This window comes from Chlorocebus sabaeus, chromosome 14 (genome assembly GCF_047675955.1).
Source record: "Chlorocebus sabaeus isolate Y175 chromosome 14, mChlSab1.0.hap1, whole genome shotgun sequence".
Lineage (NCBI taxonomy): Eukaryota > Metazoa > Chordata > Mammalia > Primates > Cercopithecidae > Chlorocebus > Chlorocebus sabaeus.
This window is the reverse complement of record NC_132917.1, coordinates 24,814,706-24,834,464: the sequence shown is the minus strand read 5'-3', so window position 1 is coordinate 24,834,464 and position 19,759 is coordinate 24,814,706. Positions and strand designations below refer to the sequence as shown.

General features: G+C 50.0%; 1 protein-coding gene across 2 annotated transcripts in view; it reads right to left on the bottom strand.

Annotated features, from left to right (window-relative positions):
- Positions 1 to 1,773: 1,773 nt before the first annotated feature.
- The window catches only part of EFR3B (EFR3 homolog B), a 115,381-nt gene continuing 97,395 nt past the window's right edge, over positions 1,774 to 19,759 (bottom strand). For both annotated transcript variants that reach the window (XM_007971271.3, XM_038006649.2), the window contains 6 exons: positions 17,644 to 17,771; positions 16,446 to 16,537; positions 11,134 to 11,182; positions 8,850 to 8,956; positions 7,114 to 7,163; positions 1,774 to 6,640 (listed from right to left, as the gene is read on the bottom strand). In XM_007971271.3, coding sequence (XP_007969462.3) covers positions 6,535 to 6,640; positions 7,114 to 7,163; positions 8,850 to 8,956; positions 11,134 to 11,182; positions 16,446 to 16,537; positions 17,644 to 17,771 — 532 coding nt within the window. In that variant the 3' untranslated portion in view covers positions 1,774 to 6,534. The remainder of the gene's footprint in view (positions 6,641 to 7,113; positions 7,164 to 8,849; positions 8,957 to 11,133; positions 11,183 to 16,445; positions 16,538 to 17,643; positions 17,772 to 19,759) is intronic.

Sequence of the window (19,759 nt, the reverse complement as noted above, 5' to 3'; positions counted from 1 at the left end):
CTTCAGCTCCAACCCTTCTCCTCATCCTTAGTACTTCCCCCAGGCCTCTCTGATAACAGCTTCCTAACCAACCGGTCTCCTAGTCTCCAGCCCTCTCCCCAGCCCATCATATATGAATTCTTCGTATTAGTGTATACAAAATCTTGCTTTCCCCCCCGCCACAGTCCCAGGCTCAAGAGTCAAAACAGTGCCCCCACCCCAATTTCTGTCAATTCCAAACTACTAAGCATGGTAGATGGGCACTCTCTCTTTACCAAACCCTGCTTCCCAAGTTTCCCTGGATGAAGGCACTGCCTCACACTTGCTGGTCTCCTCACAGGCCTCGCATCCTCCTATACCCTCTGCCTGGAATCCCCACCCTCCCCTGCAATGTTGTTGTTTTCGAGACAAAGTCTCGCTCTGTCACCCAGGCTGGAGTGCAGTGGTGCAATCTCAGCTCACTGTAACCTTTGTCTCCCGGGTTCAAGCGATTCTCCTGCCTCAACCTCCCAAATAGCTGGGATTACAGGCATGCGCCACCACGCCCAGCTAATTTTTGTATTTTTAGTAGAGACAGGGTTTCATCATATTGGCCAGACTGGTCTGGAACTCCTGACCTCAGGTGATCTGCCCACCTCGGTCTCCCAAAGTGCTGGGATTACAGGGGTGAGCCACCACCCCTGGTTCCCCTACCATTTTGAATGCAACTCTCTTTTCAGTATGAACTCAGGCTCATGTCCACCTTTGTGGGGCAAGTGATGCCCTTTGCTAGGTGCCCTGTTCATTTTCAGTGTTTCTGCCGTCAGCCCCTTCCACACTAGAGGGCATGCTGTCCGGCTTGGATGGTAAGTTCCTTGCTGCATCCATGCCTATCTTCTCTCAGGAAAATTCCAAGCTTTGCAATGGCAGAAGCCAGGTGTGTATTTCTTTTGTATCTCCCCATAGTGCTGTCACAATGCTGGGACCACAGGTTTGCACATTTACATGCATTTACAATTCACATGAGACTTACCACATAGAGATGCACACATACATGTCAAATGCACTAGATAGACCAGTGCAGTATAGAGCAAAGCCAGCTGGGAAGCCTCTGTGTGTGGCGCTGACATATGCACCCTGTGTTATTTTGATGCTCTGGGAGTTCGCAATGAAAAAATAATTGGGAATTCCCCCTGTGAAGTTTTGATATGCGGTGAGTCAGAAAGCCAGATTCTTTTTTTGTTTTTGAGACAGGGTCTCGCTCTGTCTCCCAGGCTGCAGTGCAGTGGTGCAATCTCGGCTCACTGCAACCTCTGCCTCCCGGGTTCAAGTGATTTCCTCACCTCAACCTCCCGAGTACCTGGGAGTACAGGTGCCCGCCACCACACCTGGCTAATTTTTGTATTTTTAATAGAGACGGGGTTTTACCATGTTGGCCAGGCTGGTCTCGAACTCCTGGCCTCAAGTGATCCACTCATTTTGGCCTTCCAAAGTGCTGGGATTATAGGCATGAGCCACTGCACCTGGCCAGAAAGCCAGATTCTTAAGACAAGGTGTTCCCCAATATGGCTTACATGGAATGTGCTAGAATGAATAATGGCCTAGGCCTTCCTAACAGGATGCTCCCATGCTGGGCATGCTGGGCCTGAGGTTTCCATCTTGGTAGCCTCCTTTCCCCCGAATCTTCTCCCTCTGAGACAGGTAAAGTCACAGTTGGTGGAGGTGGCTAAATGTCAGTAGTACACTGTTGGTATTTTCAGATCGCATTTGCTTCTCAAAAAAAACCATTTGCTTTAAAGAAATCAAACAGCCATGTCGTGACAACATTAACATTTATTTGAAAAGGGCATCATGATGGCTCACTGGGAGATCGCGACTAATAGTCCTAGAGAATGATTTGGCTAAGAGTCCTTCTTCCTACACTTCCCCCCACTCCCCCTTTCCCACTTCCCTAAAATAAAACTAATCAATTCAATGGGTTTAAAATACAGAAAACCGCCACGGGCACTAATTCTGTACTCACATATAAATACACAAGCTATTATATACACATATTGTCAACTACAAACTATACTACACACACATGCACACACACTCAGCCAGGTTGTGAGGCTCTAAGTGGACACAGACACATTACGAGGTATGGGCTGCAGCATTTGTGGATTCATAACTCTGCCTCCACGTGCCAGAAATCAGCAGTCATGGGGGCAGAGCTTGGAAGAGGAAGGTGACTCGCCTGGGTGGCCCCACGGTCCCCTGAAGGAGAGGAGATCTGGCCAGCCAGGCTGGGGCTAAAGGGAGCACAGAAAACTGGCTTTGGCCTCAGGCCCTTCCCGACACCCTCCTGTCCCCGCCATACCCAGCTAGCCAGGCTCTAGGATGGGCCCATCATGACTATCCTTTTGCAGTCTTCAGACCTAGGCCAGATTTGGGGTAAGGGGCCACTCTAACCAGAAGATTTCTAGGGTTAATGGGATGAAGAGGCAACACGTTGCCCTAAACCTTTCCCCAGGTGTGAGGGAGATGCCTGGTTTCAGCAAGACCTGCCTACCAAGGTCTGGGGTCACAGGAAGTGGGCCTGGTCTGCCCTGATGATGCCATCTCCCTGTCTACCTTTAAACCTAGTATCTACCTAACAGCCCAGGTTAGCCCTTTCCCACAGGACCCCAACCGGCCAGCTGCCATTTCCTGGTCATGAAGAGGAACTGGGAAAAACAGACTCACATTTCCCGGGCATTCTCTGTCACCAGGTCAGGAGGCCTGGGGACAATGGAATGGAAACTGCAAGGCCTCACATCCCAGGGTCCCCAGAGGAGCCCAGAGGTCTGGCCTGAGCTGTTCAGAAGAACCCCTGGCTAGTCTGATTCTTAGTCCAGCTGAAACGTGTTCTATGGGATCTAGAACACCCAGGGCAAAAGGCGGCATATCTACGACACTTGTGCTTCTTCAAGTACTTTAGTGGGTCCAGACCTCCTCTTTTCCTGCTCATTCATTTATATTTGTATATGAGAAAGGGGGTTGGACAGAGCGGGGTATCTGAGGACTTTTCTAGATCTTCTGACCTGCTCAGGCTCCTTCTACAGTGAGAAGGCTGTTCAGGAGTTAAGAAACCACTGATTTCTACTTTTCAAAGAGGGAAATGGAAACAGGCACAAGGCGCTGGGGACTCCATGGCAAGGAAAACAGAGGGAGCCTCGGGACCACACTGGTGCTTTCTGCCGATCTGCTTCTTATCCATTCACCTGACTCCACCAAATTAACAGAATTTCCAAATGTCAAATACATTCCTGCCTTCTCAGTGCTGTCAGCAGAGTCCTGAGCAACGCTAGCCCTTCCCCACAGAGCCGGAGTCTTTGGGCTTTGGGAGCAGCTGGTCTCAATGGGCTTACTGACTCCTCTTCGCTCAAAATCACAGCAGAGAAGGGTGGCAAAAAGGGGCACAATGCAGTGCCACCAGCCTCTGGGGGCTTGGAAGGCAGGACTCACTGATGCTAGGCCAAGGGCCGGGGTGCCTCCCTCCCCTCCGGATCCCGTCAAACTGCTTTGCCTCTCTCTCAGGGCCTGTGCTGGGGTGAGATTACCTACTATCACACTCACCTTCATCTTTCTGATTCTGGCCTATTTGGCCAGAATCCAGGTTCTACTCCATGTCAGCAGACAACCCAACACTCTACTGAGTGTAAGTTTAAATGAAACTGAGAAGAGGGCACTCAAAAAATGACCAGTTCTTCAAAAGAAGCACTTTTTTTGCCAAGCAGCAGTGATGGAAAGGAAAAGCTGCCTGGGACAGATGGAGAGGTAACAGCAGAGTCTAAGCAGTAGGAACCTGCGCCTTTTCTGTCTCTCTATTCACAGGATGGGGATGAGGGGCAGAAATATCTGAGTGGACCTGGGGGTCTCTGGTTCTAATGCTGGCTCTGGAAAGATGCTCCAGGGAGGCGACTGCCAAGTCACAGAACCAGCGTTCACAGGCAGTGCTCAGGATGAAGCTGCCACTGGGGAACCGTAATGTCAAGTAGGCCCAAGAAACAGTGGGTCTCTCACCCAAGCTGGGCACAGGATAAAACCTAGGAGGAGCCAGTGAGGAAAGAACATGTTTGTGAATCAAGATTTCAATTTTCTTTAAAGTTTCTTTCAAAGGTTAGTTGCTGTCAAGTTTGAGTTAATTTAAAGGTGGTTTTTAAATACAGAAATATTAAAGAGAAGTCTAAGTTCATGCTTGTAAAATTGGGTTGAGCATAAGCCAGAGACCACAAAACACAGCCAAAAAGCCTTGGGGGTGCAGGAGCCTCCATGCCTGGGCCCTGCCCTCAGGCCATTCAGAAGCCGTGTGCCAAGCCGGGCGCGGTGGCTCATGCCTGTAATCCCAGCACTTTGAGAGGCTGAGGCGGGCGGATCGCTAGAGGTCAGGAGTTCGAGACCAGCCTGGCCAACACGGTGAAACCCCATTTCTACTAAAAACACAAAACTCGCCAGGCATGGTGGCATATGCCTGTAATCCCAGCTACTCAGGAGGCTGAGGCAGGAGAATCGCTTGAACCCAGGAGGCAAAGGTCACAGTAAGCCGAGGTCGCGCCATTGCACTCCAGCCTGGGTGACAGAGCGAGACTCCGTCTCAAAAAAACAAAAACAAAAACAAAATACAAGAAAAAGATGCTGCGTGCCCACAGCAGAGATGGTGACCACAGGGAAGAGCTTCATCTGAAGTGCCGAAACTTTGGGAATGAGGGTCAAATAGCCCCTTCCCCAAGACATTTATTGCACATATTAATGGGAAATGCTCATGTTCAGTCTCTCCCCGATTCTGGAAAATACATCCACCTAACAATCAGGCTCTCCCTGCACATCCGTGTGCACCACGCATGGGGCTATGAGCTGAGGCCATCCTGAGAAGCCTGCCCTCCCCTTAGGAGAAACAGCCTGCTTCTGACTCCATGCCACACTGCCTGAAATTGTACCCTAAAAAGGGAATCCCAGCTACTCAGGAGGCTGAGGCGGGAGAATCACTTAAACTCAGGAGTTCGAGGCCAGCCTGGGCAACATAGTGAGACTCCCATTTCTAGAAAAAAGAATAAAAATAGATTCCTTTGGATCAAGAAATCTTCTCACCCTGCCTCCTTTAGAAAGCAGACTCCAGGGAGAGAACATCTGACTCACATCTTACTGTAGGTTATGTCGGCTCAGAGGAGTTACAGGAAATGTGACTAACGGAGAAGGAAAGGACAATTTTGGACCACACGGCACTGCCACGGGCGGAGCCCCAGGTGAGGTTCTGTCAGTGGCACCCTGGGAGACACAAAGGCTCCTGGAGAAGGGGCCAGAAAGGGGAATTGGCAAAGAAGGTAGCAAACTGCCTCCTGGGCGGCTCCGCCTGGCTCCGTGTTAGCTCCTCTCTGCACACCCTCATTACACAGAGACACAGACGGCACACTAGGAAAACAGGAACCCAGAACCCAAAGGGGTCTCCATGGCCTCTCCCAAGTCACAAGCGTTGCCATGTGGTGCCAATGTCCCAGACTTTGTCCAGAGAGTGAAGAAATCATCCTAATATTAGGTGTTAGATCCTTCTTTCTTCAAACGGAACATCTAAAAAGTTGGCTTCTGATATCCTTGAGCCCCAAAACACCACTCATCCCACCCTCCCCACTCTCCTACAACCCAGGTCAGGCTGGGAGCCTTTTCCATAGGAGGTGATATGGGCAAATCTTGAGGACCCTGCAGTTCCCCTCCGAGATTATCTTGTTCGTCCTTTCCTCAACCCAGAGGCGCCAGGAACACCTTGGGACCCTCAGAAGAAAGACATCACAGAGAGAGAAGCCAACTCTGGAAAACGTCCAGCAGACAGGACCGTGGAAGCCCAACACAAGCTCCTTAAGAACAAAGGAGGTAAGAAGCTGCTACAGGGACCACACTTGCCCGCTGGGACTGCTGATGCCATAGGCCCGCCTCCTGTCAGCCTTGCATCCTGCTTCCTACCCTTTGCTGCCTTTGTCTCCACCCCAGCTCCATTACAAGCACTCAGCATTCATTAATGGTAGAAACACAGACAAATGGGAGATGAGCAAGAGAGTGAGAGACACAGCAGGGACACGGGCGGGGAGCAGGGGCAGTGCTGGGGAGGAGAGAGCCATCCCCCTCTCAGCTTCCTTCCGCAGGGGAGTAGAGTCCTTAGCTTCCTCTCACCAACCAAGTCTCCATCCAGCTCCCTCCTCTGGGGAGGACATGCACCCCCTGTGAAAGCCCTTCACTCAAAACACCAAGCAGGAGCTTCTAAGCCCCTTCCCCCCGGCTTCTCCCGAGAGACACCCCACGATTCTCTGCCCCTGCTGACATAAGAGAAGACGAAGAGGGCGCAGGTGAGACGCTGATTGGTGAGATCTCCCTCAGGGAAGACGAGGAGGAGGTAGGAGGGCCAAGAAGGACCAGAGAGTCTCCACCTTGGCTTAGCCTGGGAGGCGCTGCCATCCAAGGTGACATTTTCTCAGAGATCCCAGCCAGATCTCCATGTGGTCGGGTGGGCGTGAAGTGAGCCCCTCCTCAGACCCCATCCCCTTGAGGGGCTCCGGCTCTTAGAATTCAGTATACACACAGATCGGGAAACTTCATTTCGTAGACGGGGATGGAGTGGTTCTGCGGCTGACCGTAGGCTGCAGTGATGGTTCCCGATGGGCTTGGTGGGGGCCTAGGCGGCAGGAACACATGGGGAGAAAGGCATGAAAAGAGAATTTCAGGATCCCACCCTTGTGCAACCAGAGTAGGTGACTTGGGTTTCTTTTTGCACAGGGACCAGTGACCCCTTCATTCCACAGGTTCCCAGGATTCCAGATTTTACTAGAATCTACAGCTTGGAATCAAGCTTCTCTGCAGGCTCCGAAGTGACATTGCTGCTTTAGAAAGTGCCAGCCTGGGACACTAGGACTCTTGGGTCTTTCCAGGTTTCACTGAGGCGGCCTCTTTCCCTCTCTGGTCTCTATTTCCTTGTATAGGGAGGGTTAGAGTTGGTGGCTGCCTCCAGCCCAGGGGACAGAGATTGCGGTGGGGTAGGAGGAGTGGGGGAGGGGAGAAGGGAAGACGGGGTGAGAGAAGGACTCAGGATGAGGAACCCCAATACTGGGTCACAGAGGTCAGGGTCCCCTGCCCAGGGTTGCCACTTACCGGATGGTGATTTCAAAGATTTGATTGAGTTTGCTCTGGAGCAGCGATGCCTAGACACAAACAGGGGGAAGTGAGTTGGCAGGGGTTGGGGGCTCAGAACCTTTGCCAGCTGGCTCAGGGTGTCCAGAGTATACGCTGGAGGTACAGGGCAGCCACAGCCTTAGGAAGGCAGGCAGAGGTGAACACGCTCCAGCACTTATCCACTGGACCCTGACTGCAGATTCGGATCAGGGAAAGCCACCTACTGAAGGCTGGCTGGGGATGGGACAGAGGCTCAGAATCACCAGGGAGGATGTCAGCAGGCAGCTCTGGAAGGTCCTTCTCCTTAAGATGGGGCAGTAGGGGCTGCTGGGCATGGAGTCGGGAGACTGCACTAGTGCCAGCTCTTTTCTTTACTTTTTTAAATTTAATTTAATTTTTTTTTTTAATTGAGAAGGAGTCTTGCTCTGTCACCCAGGCTGGAGTGCAGTGGCATGACCTCAGCTCACTGCAACCTCTGCCTCCTGGGTTCAAGCAAGTCTCCCAACTCCTCCTGAGTGGCTGGGATTACAGGCGCCTGCCACCACGCCAGGCTAATTTTTGTATTTTTAGTAGAAATGGGGTTTTGCTATTTTGGCCAGGCCGGTCTTGAACTCCTGATCTCAGGTGATCCGTCTGCTTCAGCCTCCCAAAGTGCTGGGAGTACAGGCATGGGCCACTGTGCCCAGCCTGTGCCAGCTCTTTTCTAACTTGCAAGGGGCAGCGCTGCAAAACTGGTGGCTTAGAGATGATCTCTGATTACTTCTGGCTGTAATGAGGTCAATGAATGCAGAGTGGGACTGCACGTGTTCCGTGACTGGGCCCTAATTCCTAGCTCATGAAATGGGCATCCCTCTCAAAGTGGGACGAGAGGTTAGGACAACACAGGCCCGTGAAAATCTATATGTTTTATATATACTTATATATGAATATTATATATAAAATATATAAAACAGAAAATTATACATATTATATTTTGTTGGGAGAATAGGTTATTTGTAGATTTTGAATGTTCACAGTTACGTTTCGTTGTTACTAAGCTTGACATTCGGGGCTAATAAATCCCGGCGTAGAATCAATTTCAGGACTGTCTGAGCTCCTCCCTCCAGTCTAGACATGGTTCCTTGTTTCTACGTGTCCAGCTGCCTCTCTCTCTGGTCTCTTTGCCAAGGCCTGGCTGTTCCATCCCCCTGCTAAGGTACCCTGGTTGGAAGAGGGTCCTGCTGCCAACATTGACCATCTTCCTTTGCCACACACCCCTCCCCCATCACTCTGTAACGTGGGGATCATAATGGCACCAACTTCATGGAGTTATCATGAGAATTAAAGTGGCTCATGAATAGAAGAAGCTGTCGTCCATAGTGAGTGCTGTTCGTGTGCCTGCTGTGAGGACCACAGTGACCATGATCTGACTGCCAGACAGGTGCCTCAGCTCAGGACTTCTTCTTTAAGTGAAAAGTATGAGATCTCAGAGAGACCCAAGACAAACACCCAAGTCTTTTGGTTCATAGGGGAGCAATGCAGCATCGGGGCGTTGGGGAAAGCCTGGCAGGGCAACAGCAGAGCTCCCTGTGTTGGAATACAAGCCCTAATGTCTGGCAGGGGGTGGCGGGGGGTGGTCAAAGAGCCAAGATCTCCTAGGAACTTAATCCTGTCCTGGACCCAAATTCAGTCTTGACTCGGCTCCCTAGGACTCACCCATGTCACGCTTCACTTACCCGGGCCCCGCAGTGTGCGGCAATCTCCTCGAAGGGTGCCTTCTGGAACTTCTCCACCACCTGCCGCCGCCGCTCACGCTCCTGCTCCTCCACTGCTACGCTGTCCACTGCGATGCAGAGAGCTGGGTTAGTGCCAGGCCCTGCTCACTGAGGGGAAGGGGAGGGACTCCTCCGGGGAGCACTGTCCATGAGCATTGCTTGGGCTCTCCCCTCGTCCGAAGAGTAGGGGACAGTGGTGTGGAGGTGTGGGGCCCTCATTCAGCCCTGGAAGGCAGGACCACTTCCTGATTCTGTCTGAGGGCTCAGCCTTCTTCCTCATGTAAGAATTTGAGAACTATATGGGAGGACCTTTCAGCGGGGCTCTTATAGCCCCAAGTAGCTGCTCTCCCACCAGGACTCTTAAATTGAAGGTCCTGAACAGTTGGTCCTTTGAGTACTCTGTGGGTATTTTGTAAAGGGACATCCAGGCTGGGCGTGGTGGCTCACACTTGTAATCCCAGCATTTTGGGAGGCCGAGGTGGGAGGATACCTTGAGGTCAGGAGTTTGAGACCAGCCTGGCCATCATGGTGAAACCCTCTCTCTAATAAAAATATAAAAATTAGCCAGGCGTGGTGGCACATGCCTGTAGTCTCAGCTACTTGGGAGGCTGAGGCAGGAGGATTGCTTGAACCAGGGAGGTGGAGGTTGCAGTGAGCCAAGATTGCGCCATTGCACTCTAGCCTGGGTGACAGAGCGAGACTCCATCTCAAAAATAAATAAACAAAAAAAGAAAAGGGACATTGACAATGGTAAAGCTGCACAGACCACGAAAGCCAACATGGAACACCTCTGGCAGGGCAGCCTGAGGCCATTTAGTTTAAGGCTTCTACACATGCTGCTTGGTATCCAAGACGAGTTAGCACCAAGAAGAAAAACGGGTGTGTGTCACACATGTCCATCATACTGTTGGGTTTTTAAAAATAGAGATGAGGTCTCACTATGTTGCCCAGGCTGGTCTCAAACTTCTGGGCTCAAAGGATCCTCCTACCTTGGCCTCCCAAAGTGCTGGGATTACAGGTGTGAGCCACTATGCCTGGCCCAGACTCAGTTTAAGAAGGCAAGAAATGGCCAGGTGCAATGGGTTATGCCTGTAATCCCAGCACTTTGGGAGGCTAAGGAGGGCTGACTACCTAAGGTCAGGAGTTCGAGACCAGCCTGGCCAACATGGTGAAACCCTGTTTCTACTAACAATACAAAAATTAGCCAGGTGTGGTGGCAGGCGCCTGTAATCCCAGTTACTTGGGAGGCTGAGGCAGGAGAATTGCTTGAACCGGGGAGGTGGAGGTTGTAGTGAGCCAAGATGGTGTCACTGCACTCCAACCTGGGTGACAGGGCAAGACTGTCTCAGAAAAAAAAAAAAAAAAGGGCAAGAAATGTGTACATTCAGAGAGACTACCATTAATGATGACAAAAAGTTAAAAGTTTGGCATTTACAGGCATAATTTGTCAACAGTTGGAAAAAATCTGTTGTTGTCCAATGATCCAGATAGAGGGGTAACAATGCATTTTAAAATCATCTGCCCTTTAAATAGACATTCATATGATTCATTCTTAATATCTTCCATTGACCAGCTTGTTCTTTTGTATCACAATTCACCAAAAAAAAAAAAAAAAAAAATTTTATTCTGAATTGCTTTCTACCTACAACCGTCAACTGATGATTTTTTTTTTTTTTTTTTTTTTTTTGAGATGGAGTCTTGCTCTGTCGCCCAGGCTGGAGTACAGTGGTGCAATCTCAGCACACTGCAAGCTCCGCCTCCTAGGTTCAAGCAATTCTCCTGCCTCAGCCTCCCGAGTAGCTGTGATTACAGGTGCATGCCACCATGCCTGGCTAATTTTTGCATTTTTTCAGTAGAGACAGGGTTTTACCATGTTAGCCAGGCTGGTCTCCAACTCCTGACTTTGAGATCTGCCCACCTCGGCCTCCCAAAGTGCTGGGATTATAGGCGTGAGCCACTGCGCCCGGCCTACTGATTACTTTTAAAGTCAGCTGTCCTTAGTGGCAAAAGCGTTGCCCACTGTGGGCCACACAGGGCCCCACTACTGACCCCCATCAGGAGAGGAGGGACATTCAGTGGCAGCCTTGGTGGCTGTGATGAGTTGGTCAAAAGCCACCAGCCTCTCCCTTCATGCAGGTGCTGGATCCCACTGCGGAGGGTGGTAGGTCCTGCTGTATCTGTAGGAACAGGCCCAAGGACCCCACCCCATTTTGCCTTCCAACCAGAGTCCCTTGGCCTGACTTACCAATGGCTTTCTTCAGTGTCTCATAGGTGATCTCCTCGGCAGGCACTCGCTGAAGGAGAAGGGACAGAGGTGCTCAGAAAGTCAGGGGGCAGAGAAAGGAGGCAGCCCTGGCACCCCCAGCTCTCTGGCAGCCCCTTGCTTCTTAGAAGAAAGTCCCAATGGGCAGGAAGTCCCTCAGGATACTCCCAGCCCCATCAGGGTCTCGGAAGCTCCCTAAGCTGGCACAGAGGACAGCGAGATGCAGCGAGGAAGCTCATTCCTCATCAGATTCAGACTCAGAACAGAGTCCTGAGTCTCATGTAAAAGAACGCACTGTCCCCTGCCTCCTCCCCAAGCCTGTCCATCAAGCACCATGAGAGGAAAATACTGCTATTTTATTTTATCTTATCTTATCTTATCTTATTTTATTTTATTTTAGACAGAGTCTTACTCTGTTGCCCAGGCTGGAGTGTAGTGGCGCGATCACGGCTCACTGCAACCTCTGCCTCCTGGGTTCAAGTGATTCTCCTGCCTCAGCCTCCCAAGTAGCTGGGATTACAGACGTGCACCACCACGCCTGGCTAATTTTTATATTTTTAGTAGAGACGGGTTTTACTATGTTGGTCAGGCTGGTCCCGAACTCCTGAACTCATGATCTGCCCGCCTCGGCCTCCCAAAGTGCTGGGAATATAGGTGTGAGCCACCATGCCCAGCCAATACTGTAATTTTAAAATATCTTCAGAGAACACAACAGAAAACATTGGAAGCAAGAGGAGAGGGGTGGTGAACATAACTTCAGATGTAAATTTCAAGAACTGAATATCAGTTCTCAAGTCTTAAAGTATTAAATTACCCACCAACGTGACTTGAGCATTTAATAAAGATAAGAAATGGAAGGTTAGAAGTGACAAGCCGGATGCAGTGGCTCACGCTTGTAATCCCAGCACTTTGGGAGGCCGAGGCGGGCAGATCACTTGAGGTCAGGAGTTCGAGACCAGTCTGGTCAACATAGTGAACCCCGTCTCTACTAAAAATGCAAAAATTAGCCAGGCATCGTGGTGCACGCCCGTAATCCCAGCTACCTGGGGAGTCTGAGGCAAGAGAATCGCTTGAAACTGGGAGGTGGAGATAGCAGTGAGCCGAGATCACACCACTGCACTCCAGCCTGGGCAACAGAAGGAGACTCTGTCTTAAAAAAAAAAAAAAGAGGTGACCGGGCCCCCACAGACTGCTGAGGTTCCAAGGAGTTGCCCCACTCAGTCGTCTGCAAAGCCTATAAAAGGAGATGGAAAATAATAACACTCAAAGAAGGGAGCTCCACAGATGCTGAAAATAGTGAAGGAATTTGGACTAAATTCCAGAAATTACTCACTAGACAATGAACTATTAGACCTATGATTTACCCACGCTTTATCTTTTTTTTTTTTTTTTTTGAGATGGAGTTTTGCTCTCATCACCCAGGCTGGAGTGCAATGGCACGATCTTGGCTCACTACAACCTCCACCTCCCAGTTGGTTTCAAGTGATTTTCCTGCCTCAGCCTCCCCAGTAGCTGGATTACAGGTGGCTACCACCAGGCCCAGCCAAGTTTTTGTATTTTTAGTAAAGACGGGGTTTCACCATGTTGATCAGGCTGGTCTCGAACTCCTGACCTCAGGTGATCCTCCTGCCTCAGCCTCCCAAAGTTCTGAGATTACAGGCGTGAGCCACCGTGCCCAGCCTGATGCTCTATCATTTAAACTTAATCTTAAGCAAAAGCAGCAGACACAGAATGATTTCAATGATATAAAGTTCAGAAGTAACGCAACTCAGGCTAGGAGCTCCCTTAGGGGAGGGAACACGGGGCAGGGCCCCTGGGCAATGACAGTGTTCCACTCTCTCATCTGGGAGTGATTGCATGGGCATATACACTTTACGAAAATTCACTGAGTTGTGCACTTTTTGATTTGTTTGGCATTTTTGTTTGAGTAGGAGAGGACAGAAGAATAGGTATGATATAAAGTCATTTAACAAACATTAAGTGAGTACCAACTACATACAGGACTGTAGGTGGGTCCATAGAAACTGCACAATTTGTTAGCATAGGAATCACATGCAAGAGAGAGCTGTGCTCGGCTTTAACTTGCTCTGAGGACTTATCCTCTGTTCGTCCATCCATTCATCCACTGTCAGCACTGAGCAACATTGGATATTCACCTGCAGGGTGCTAGGGAACTGTGTGGTGGCAACAGTCAAACAAAAGGCCGCTCTCTGGGCAAGAGAGAAGGGATGCTCCCTGGGCAAGAGCAGGGAGAGAGAAATTTATGGAGGAAAACTGAACAGGGGCCGGGCACCGGAGAACTGACAGTTCACAGGTGCTCAGCCGCACCAGTGTGGAGGGGAAGGGTGGTTCAGATGTGGCATTCTACACTAGCAAAGGCCTGCAGATGGCTGAGCACAGCACGGGAGAGACCGAGAGCAGCCCTGGCAGAGTGGGACAGTGGATACAGGCCAGAGCAGGTGGGGGAAAATGAAATGGCAGAGCCCAGACTATGCAGGGCTGGGAATGCCAGGCACCAGGATTCAGATTTGACAAAACCAGCATTTATTCACCCCTGCAGCATTTATTCACCCCTGCAGCAAGCCTGGGCACTACAGTCCTAGGAACCACCATGGGACTCTGGACTAGCACTGATGGCTGAGAGTGGAGAGAGCTGTGGCATGGCAGAAGGGCACAGGATGAAGGCCCCTGCACCCCTGCTTTGCCACCAAGCCACCTCTGGGCTAAGCTGACTCTCGAAGGGAGGAAGGAACTGATACTGGTGGCCCGGGAGGCCACGAGTGGAGGTGGCTCTGTAGCTGCCTAAGCATTTTGCCTCCTGCTTCTGCGTCAGTTCACTCCTCAATTCCCGAGAGTCTCTTACCTCTTGGGAAGGGAGAATCGCCACTGTGGGGAGAGAGCAGCCAGCTCATCCCAATGCCTAATGCATTGGAGGTTCCCAGTCCTTGGAGCTGGAAGGGCCATGGAGGATGCCTCATTCAACCTCATTTTACTTGTCTAATTAGCCCAAGTCACAGCTTCCTTCTGTGGGAAGGTTCTAGATAAGCTTTGAGGGCCCTGATGTGGAGATCTGCCCTAATAAATGAAGTGGTCAAGCGCACCGTTAGGGGAAGGCTTGATCCTGACCCCTTGAGACTTCTCCTACCTCTGATTGCATCTGGGGAAAGGCTTGATGTCAAAGCTGTCCTCCATGTCTATATTAGCCCTAATGGGCATAGAAGCTCGGGAATGACAGCCTGTCCATGCCCAAGGACCATGTAAGTCTTTCTGTCCTGGTCCCATCCAGATGTGTGTCCTCTATACTCCTTGTGAACTGGGACAGTCAGCATTAAAAAAAAAAAAAAAAAAAAGGCTGGGTGTGGTGGCTCACGGCTGTAATCCCAGCACTATGAGGTGGCCGAGGTGGGCAGATCACTTGAGCCCAGGAGTTTGAGACCAGCTTGAGCAACATGGTGAAACCCCATCGCTACAAAAAATACAAACATTAGCTGGGCATGGTGGTGCGTGTCTGTAGTCCCAGCTACTGGGGAGGTTCAGGTGGGAGGATCGCTTGAGGAGGTGGAGGTTGCAGTGAACTGAGGTCAAGCCACTGCACCCCAGCCAAGGTGACAGAGTGAGACCCTGTCTCAAAAAAAAAAAAAAAAAAAAAAAAAAAGGCATATTGCATCTGTGGCTTCAGTTCCCTCATGTCTCTTTCCTCCTCCTCTCTGCCCTCCACCTCCATTTCTTTCTCGTTTGGGAGAGTAAGCTTTGTATTTCCACTATGATTCCTTATTCTTCCCTACTCACGGGTACATCTGCTTCATTCACTGAGGTGGAAGAAATGAGATAATAGCAGGGGAGATATCACATGTAAATTTGAACAAAAATTCAATGTTTACAGTCCTCAAGAGAGGAGAGAAGAAGAGAGGTCTTTAAGGCACTGTGGCAGCTTTCTCTTAAAAAAAAGAATCTTGGGGTCGGGCACGGTGGCTCACGCCTGTAATCCCAGCACTTTGGGAGGCCGAGGCGGGCGGATCACAAGGTCAGGAGATAGAGGTCATCCTGGCTAACACGGTGAAACCCCGTCTCTACTAAAAATACAAAAACTAGCCAGGCATGGTGGCATATGTCTGTAGTCCCAGTTACTCGGGAGACTCAGGCAGGAGAATTGTTTGAAACTGGGAGGTAGAGTTTGCAGTAAGCTGAGATCGTGCCACTGCACTCCAGCCTGGGCAACAGAGCGAGACTCCATCTCAAAAAAAAAAAAAAAATTCTTGGCTGTCAGTGGTTAGGGGAGAGATGAAGAGGTGGAACACAGAGGGGTTTTAGGGCAGGAAACAACTCTGTATGGTACTCTAGTGGGGGATGCATGCCATTATGCATTTGTCCAAACCCACAGAATGTACAACGCTGAGAGTGAACCCCAGTGTAAACGATGGACTTCAGATGATAACGTTGCGTTAAGGCAGGCGGTACTGTAAGAAAAGTACCACTCTGCTGGGATGTGGATAGGAGGGGAGGCTGTGCATGTGTCGGGGGAGGGGAAGGGGCAAAGGGCGATCTCTGTACCTTCCTCTCAATTTTGCTGTAACCTAAAATTGCTTTAAAAATAGTCTAAATTTAAAAAAAGAAAAAAACAGATTCTTTATTGATACATACGGAAGCAACACTATGAAAGCTGTTCTCACCCTTATCTCTCCAGTTAAATCTTCTAGTTTCCAACCCAGAGCATGTCGGTCCCCCTGTGAGTGGGGAATGATGACCAGCACGCCTTTCTTTTTAATTTTTTGAGACAAGGTCTCACTCTGTCACCTAGGCTGAAGTGCCGTGGTGCCATCATGGCTTACCGCAGCCTCAACCTCCCAGGCTCAGGTGATTCTCCCACCTCAGCATCCTGAGTACCTGGGACCACAGGTACACGTCACCATGCCTGGCTGATTTTTCAAATTATTTTTTGTAGAGATGGGGTCTCCTTATGTTGCCCCAGATCATCTCGAACTCCTGGGCTTAAGCAATCCTCCTGCCTCAGCCTCCAAAATGTTGGGATCACAGGTGTGAGCCACCATCCCCAGCCAGGCCTTTCAAGAGTGAGTTTTATGATATCCTCACGGGAGCAGGGAGGACCCTAAAAATTTTTCCAAAGGGAAATATCTATGACACATACATGCGGAGAGTCAGTACGAGTAAGGAATTACTGGAGAAACTTGCTTTCCATGCAGCCTTAAGCACACTGTGTGGGCAGGGGAGCCTGGAGTCCAACATCCAATCTATAGGAGGTGGGGCTGCCCCAGGACGGTGGCAGAGACACTCACCTCCTCCTTCTCTGGGCTGTTCCTCGATTCTACCTCCACCTGCAGGGAGATGGTCTCTCCAATGCTCCTCCTCTTGGATAAGCGATCCTCATCTGGGGAAGAAGCAGCTTGGAGGCTTTAGTTCCCAGCCCTCGGATATCCAGGACTGAGCCGCTAGTCCCACCTCCCAACCCCTCTGCCTCTGCCTGGTCCACAGTCCTCTAAGGCTCAGTGCACACTCAGGCTACACCTGGAGTTTCCAGAAGCTTCCAATTGCTGTGGGCCTTCTCTGTCCATCTTAGGGTGGTCAGTTTTGCTCTTTGGGGCTAAAATTTTGAAATTGTCAATGAGAACACAAAGAAGGTGCTTATGACCAGAATACATATCTCACCTTATGTGTAAGCATCATCTGCTAAGAGTACCAATAGCTCTTCATGAAGCATTTCATGAAGTATTTACTAAGCGCATTCGCATTAATACAGGTACCTTATCATGCCAGCCCTCTAAGGCATCTTTTTTTTTTTTTTTTTTTTTTGAGATGGAGTCTTGCTCTGTTGCCCAGGCTGGTGTGCAATGGCGTGATCTTGGCTCACTGCATTCTCCACCTCCCGGGTTCAAGCAATTCTCCTGTTTCAGCCTCCAGAGTAGCTGGGACTACAGGCACACACCACCACGCCCAGCTAACTTTTTTTTGTATTTTTAGTAGAGACAGGCTTTCACTGTGTTACCCAGGCTGGTCTTGAACCCTGGAGCTCAGGCAGTCCATTCGCCTCGGCCTCCCAAAGTGCTAGGATTACAGGCGTGAGCCACTGCCCCCAGCGGGCAGCTATTGTTAACATTCTGTTTTACAGTCAAGGAAACTGAAATTCAGGGATACAAAGGACTTGTCTAAGATCTTTCAGGCAGTGAGTTGCACAGGGGACTCGAACTGGGTCTCTGGTTCTGTAGCCATGTATGCTCTTTCCAGCACCATGGAGCCTCTCCCATCCTCAGGCCGGGCCATCTCATGGGCCAGGTACTTTCAAGGACCCTGCCCTGAGGAGGAGAGATGGGGCAATCAAGAGGACCTCACCATAAATTTCCACTGTGTCTTTCAGCTCTCACGATATCCAAGGTGCCTCACAGGCAATCAAAGGGCCATAAGTCCCTTATACTCAGGCCCTTACCTGGCCAAGGAAAGACAGAGGCAGGCCCAGGCATCCCTGCACAGAGCTCATACCTGTCAGTTGAGGGATGTAGGGCAGGCAGAGCCGGTCTGAATTGTAGCCGCTACCTCCCAGGACTTCACTAATCTTGCTCTGGCGGAAGAGGAGCTCAATCACCACTCCATCAAGATTCTGAGACAGCCTGGAAGATGAAGGAGGGAGGAAGCTCGTTAGAACCACGGTATCTAGAATGACTTCTGAATAACTGTTTTTTTGTTTTTGTTTTTTAGACAGGGTTTTGCTCTTGTCGCCCAGGCTGGAGTGTGGTGGAGCGATCTCGGCTCATTGCAACCTCCGCCTTCCAGGTTCAAGCGATTCTCCTGCCTCAGCCTCCCGAGTAGCTGGGAGTAAAGGCGCCCGCCACCACGCCCAGCTAATTTTTTGTATTTTTAGTAGAGATGGGGTTTCATCATGTTGGCCAGGCTGGTCTTGAACTTCTGACCTCAGGTGATCCACCCTCCTCAGCCTCCCAAAATGCTAGGATTACAGGCGTGAGCCACCCTGCCCGGCCAACTTTTCTTATTACAAAAGTAACATCTTCACTATGCAAGATGACAGAGAAGCAAAAGGAAAAGGGTCACCCCTAGTCCCATTTCCAGAGATAACCACTATTCACATTATAATATATTCTTATGTACAGCAATTACATCCCTCAGTCACTTTTTTTTTTTTTTTTTTTTAAGACAGGGTCCTATTGTGTTGCCCAGGCTGGAGTGCAGTGGCTATTCACAGGTGCCATCACAGCGCACTACAGCCTTGACCCGCTGGGCTAAAGTGATCTTCCTGCTCAGCCTCCCAACAGGTATGCTCCACCACACCCAACTAATTTTATTTATTTATTAATTATTATTATTTCCTAGACCAAGTCTCTCCCTGTCGCCCAGGCTGGAGTGCAGTGGCATGATCTCAGCTCACGGCAACCTCCGCCTCCTAGGTTCAAGGGATTCTCCTGCCTCAGCCTCCCAAGTAGCTGGGATTATAGGCACACGCCACCACACCTGGCTAATTTTTGTATTTTTAGTAGAGACAGGGTTTTACTGTGTTGGCCAGACTGGTCTCCAACTCCTGATCTCAAGTGATCTGCCCGCCTCAACCTCCCAAAGTGCTGGGACTACAAAGGCATAAGCCACTTGCCCGGCTTTTTTTTTTTTTTTTTTTTCTTTTTGACACAGTCTTGCTCTGTCATCCAGGCTGGAGTGCAGTGGCATGATCTCAGCTCACGGCAACCTCCGCCTCCCAGGTTCAAGGGATTCTCCTGCCTCAGCCTCCCAAGTAGCTGGGATTATAGGCACACGCCACCACACCTGGCTAATTTTTGTATTTTTAGTAGAGACAGGGTTTTACTGTGTTGGCCAGACTGGTCTCCAACTCCTGATCTCAAGTGATCTGCCCGCCTCAACCTCCCAAAGTGCTGGGACTACAAAGGCATAAGCCACTTGCCCGGCTTTTTTTTTTTTTTTTTTTTCTTTTTGACACAGTCTTGCTCTGTCATCCAGGCTGGAGTGCAGTGGCATGATCTCAGCTCACTGCAACCTTTGCCTCCCAGATTCAAGTAGATTCTCCTGCCTAAGCCTCCCGAATAGAGTAGCTGGGACTACAGGTGTGTACCACCACAACCGGCTAATTTTTGTATTTTTAGAAGATACAGGGTTTTATCATGTTGGCCAGGATGGTCTCGAACTTCTGACCTCAAGTGATCCGCTCACCTCAGCCTCCCAAAGTGCTGGGATTACAGGCATGAGCCACTGTGCCCAGCCCAGGCAAATTGTTTAAACATTTTTCGTAGATGGGTTCTTGCTTTGTGGCCCATGGTTGTCTCGAAACCATGGGCTCAAGAGATCCTCCTGCTCAGTCTTCTGAGTTGGTGGGCCTGTAGGCGTGAGCCACCGCACCCAGCTTAGTCCCGTATTTTTACATATACACATAGATATCCCCTTCCACACCTGCTGTTCTGTGATCTATTTTATTGACCTATTATGTAGTGGATATTTTACATTAAATATTCTTCTAAATGAATGTCATGATTGTCTATTATATGGATGGGCCATACTTTATAAAGTCATCCCCTACTGTTAGACATTTTGGTTTTGCAAAACATATTTCCCTTGAGTTTCTCTGATGTTGAAATGA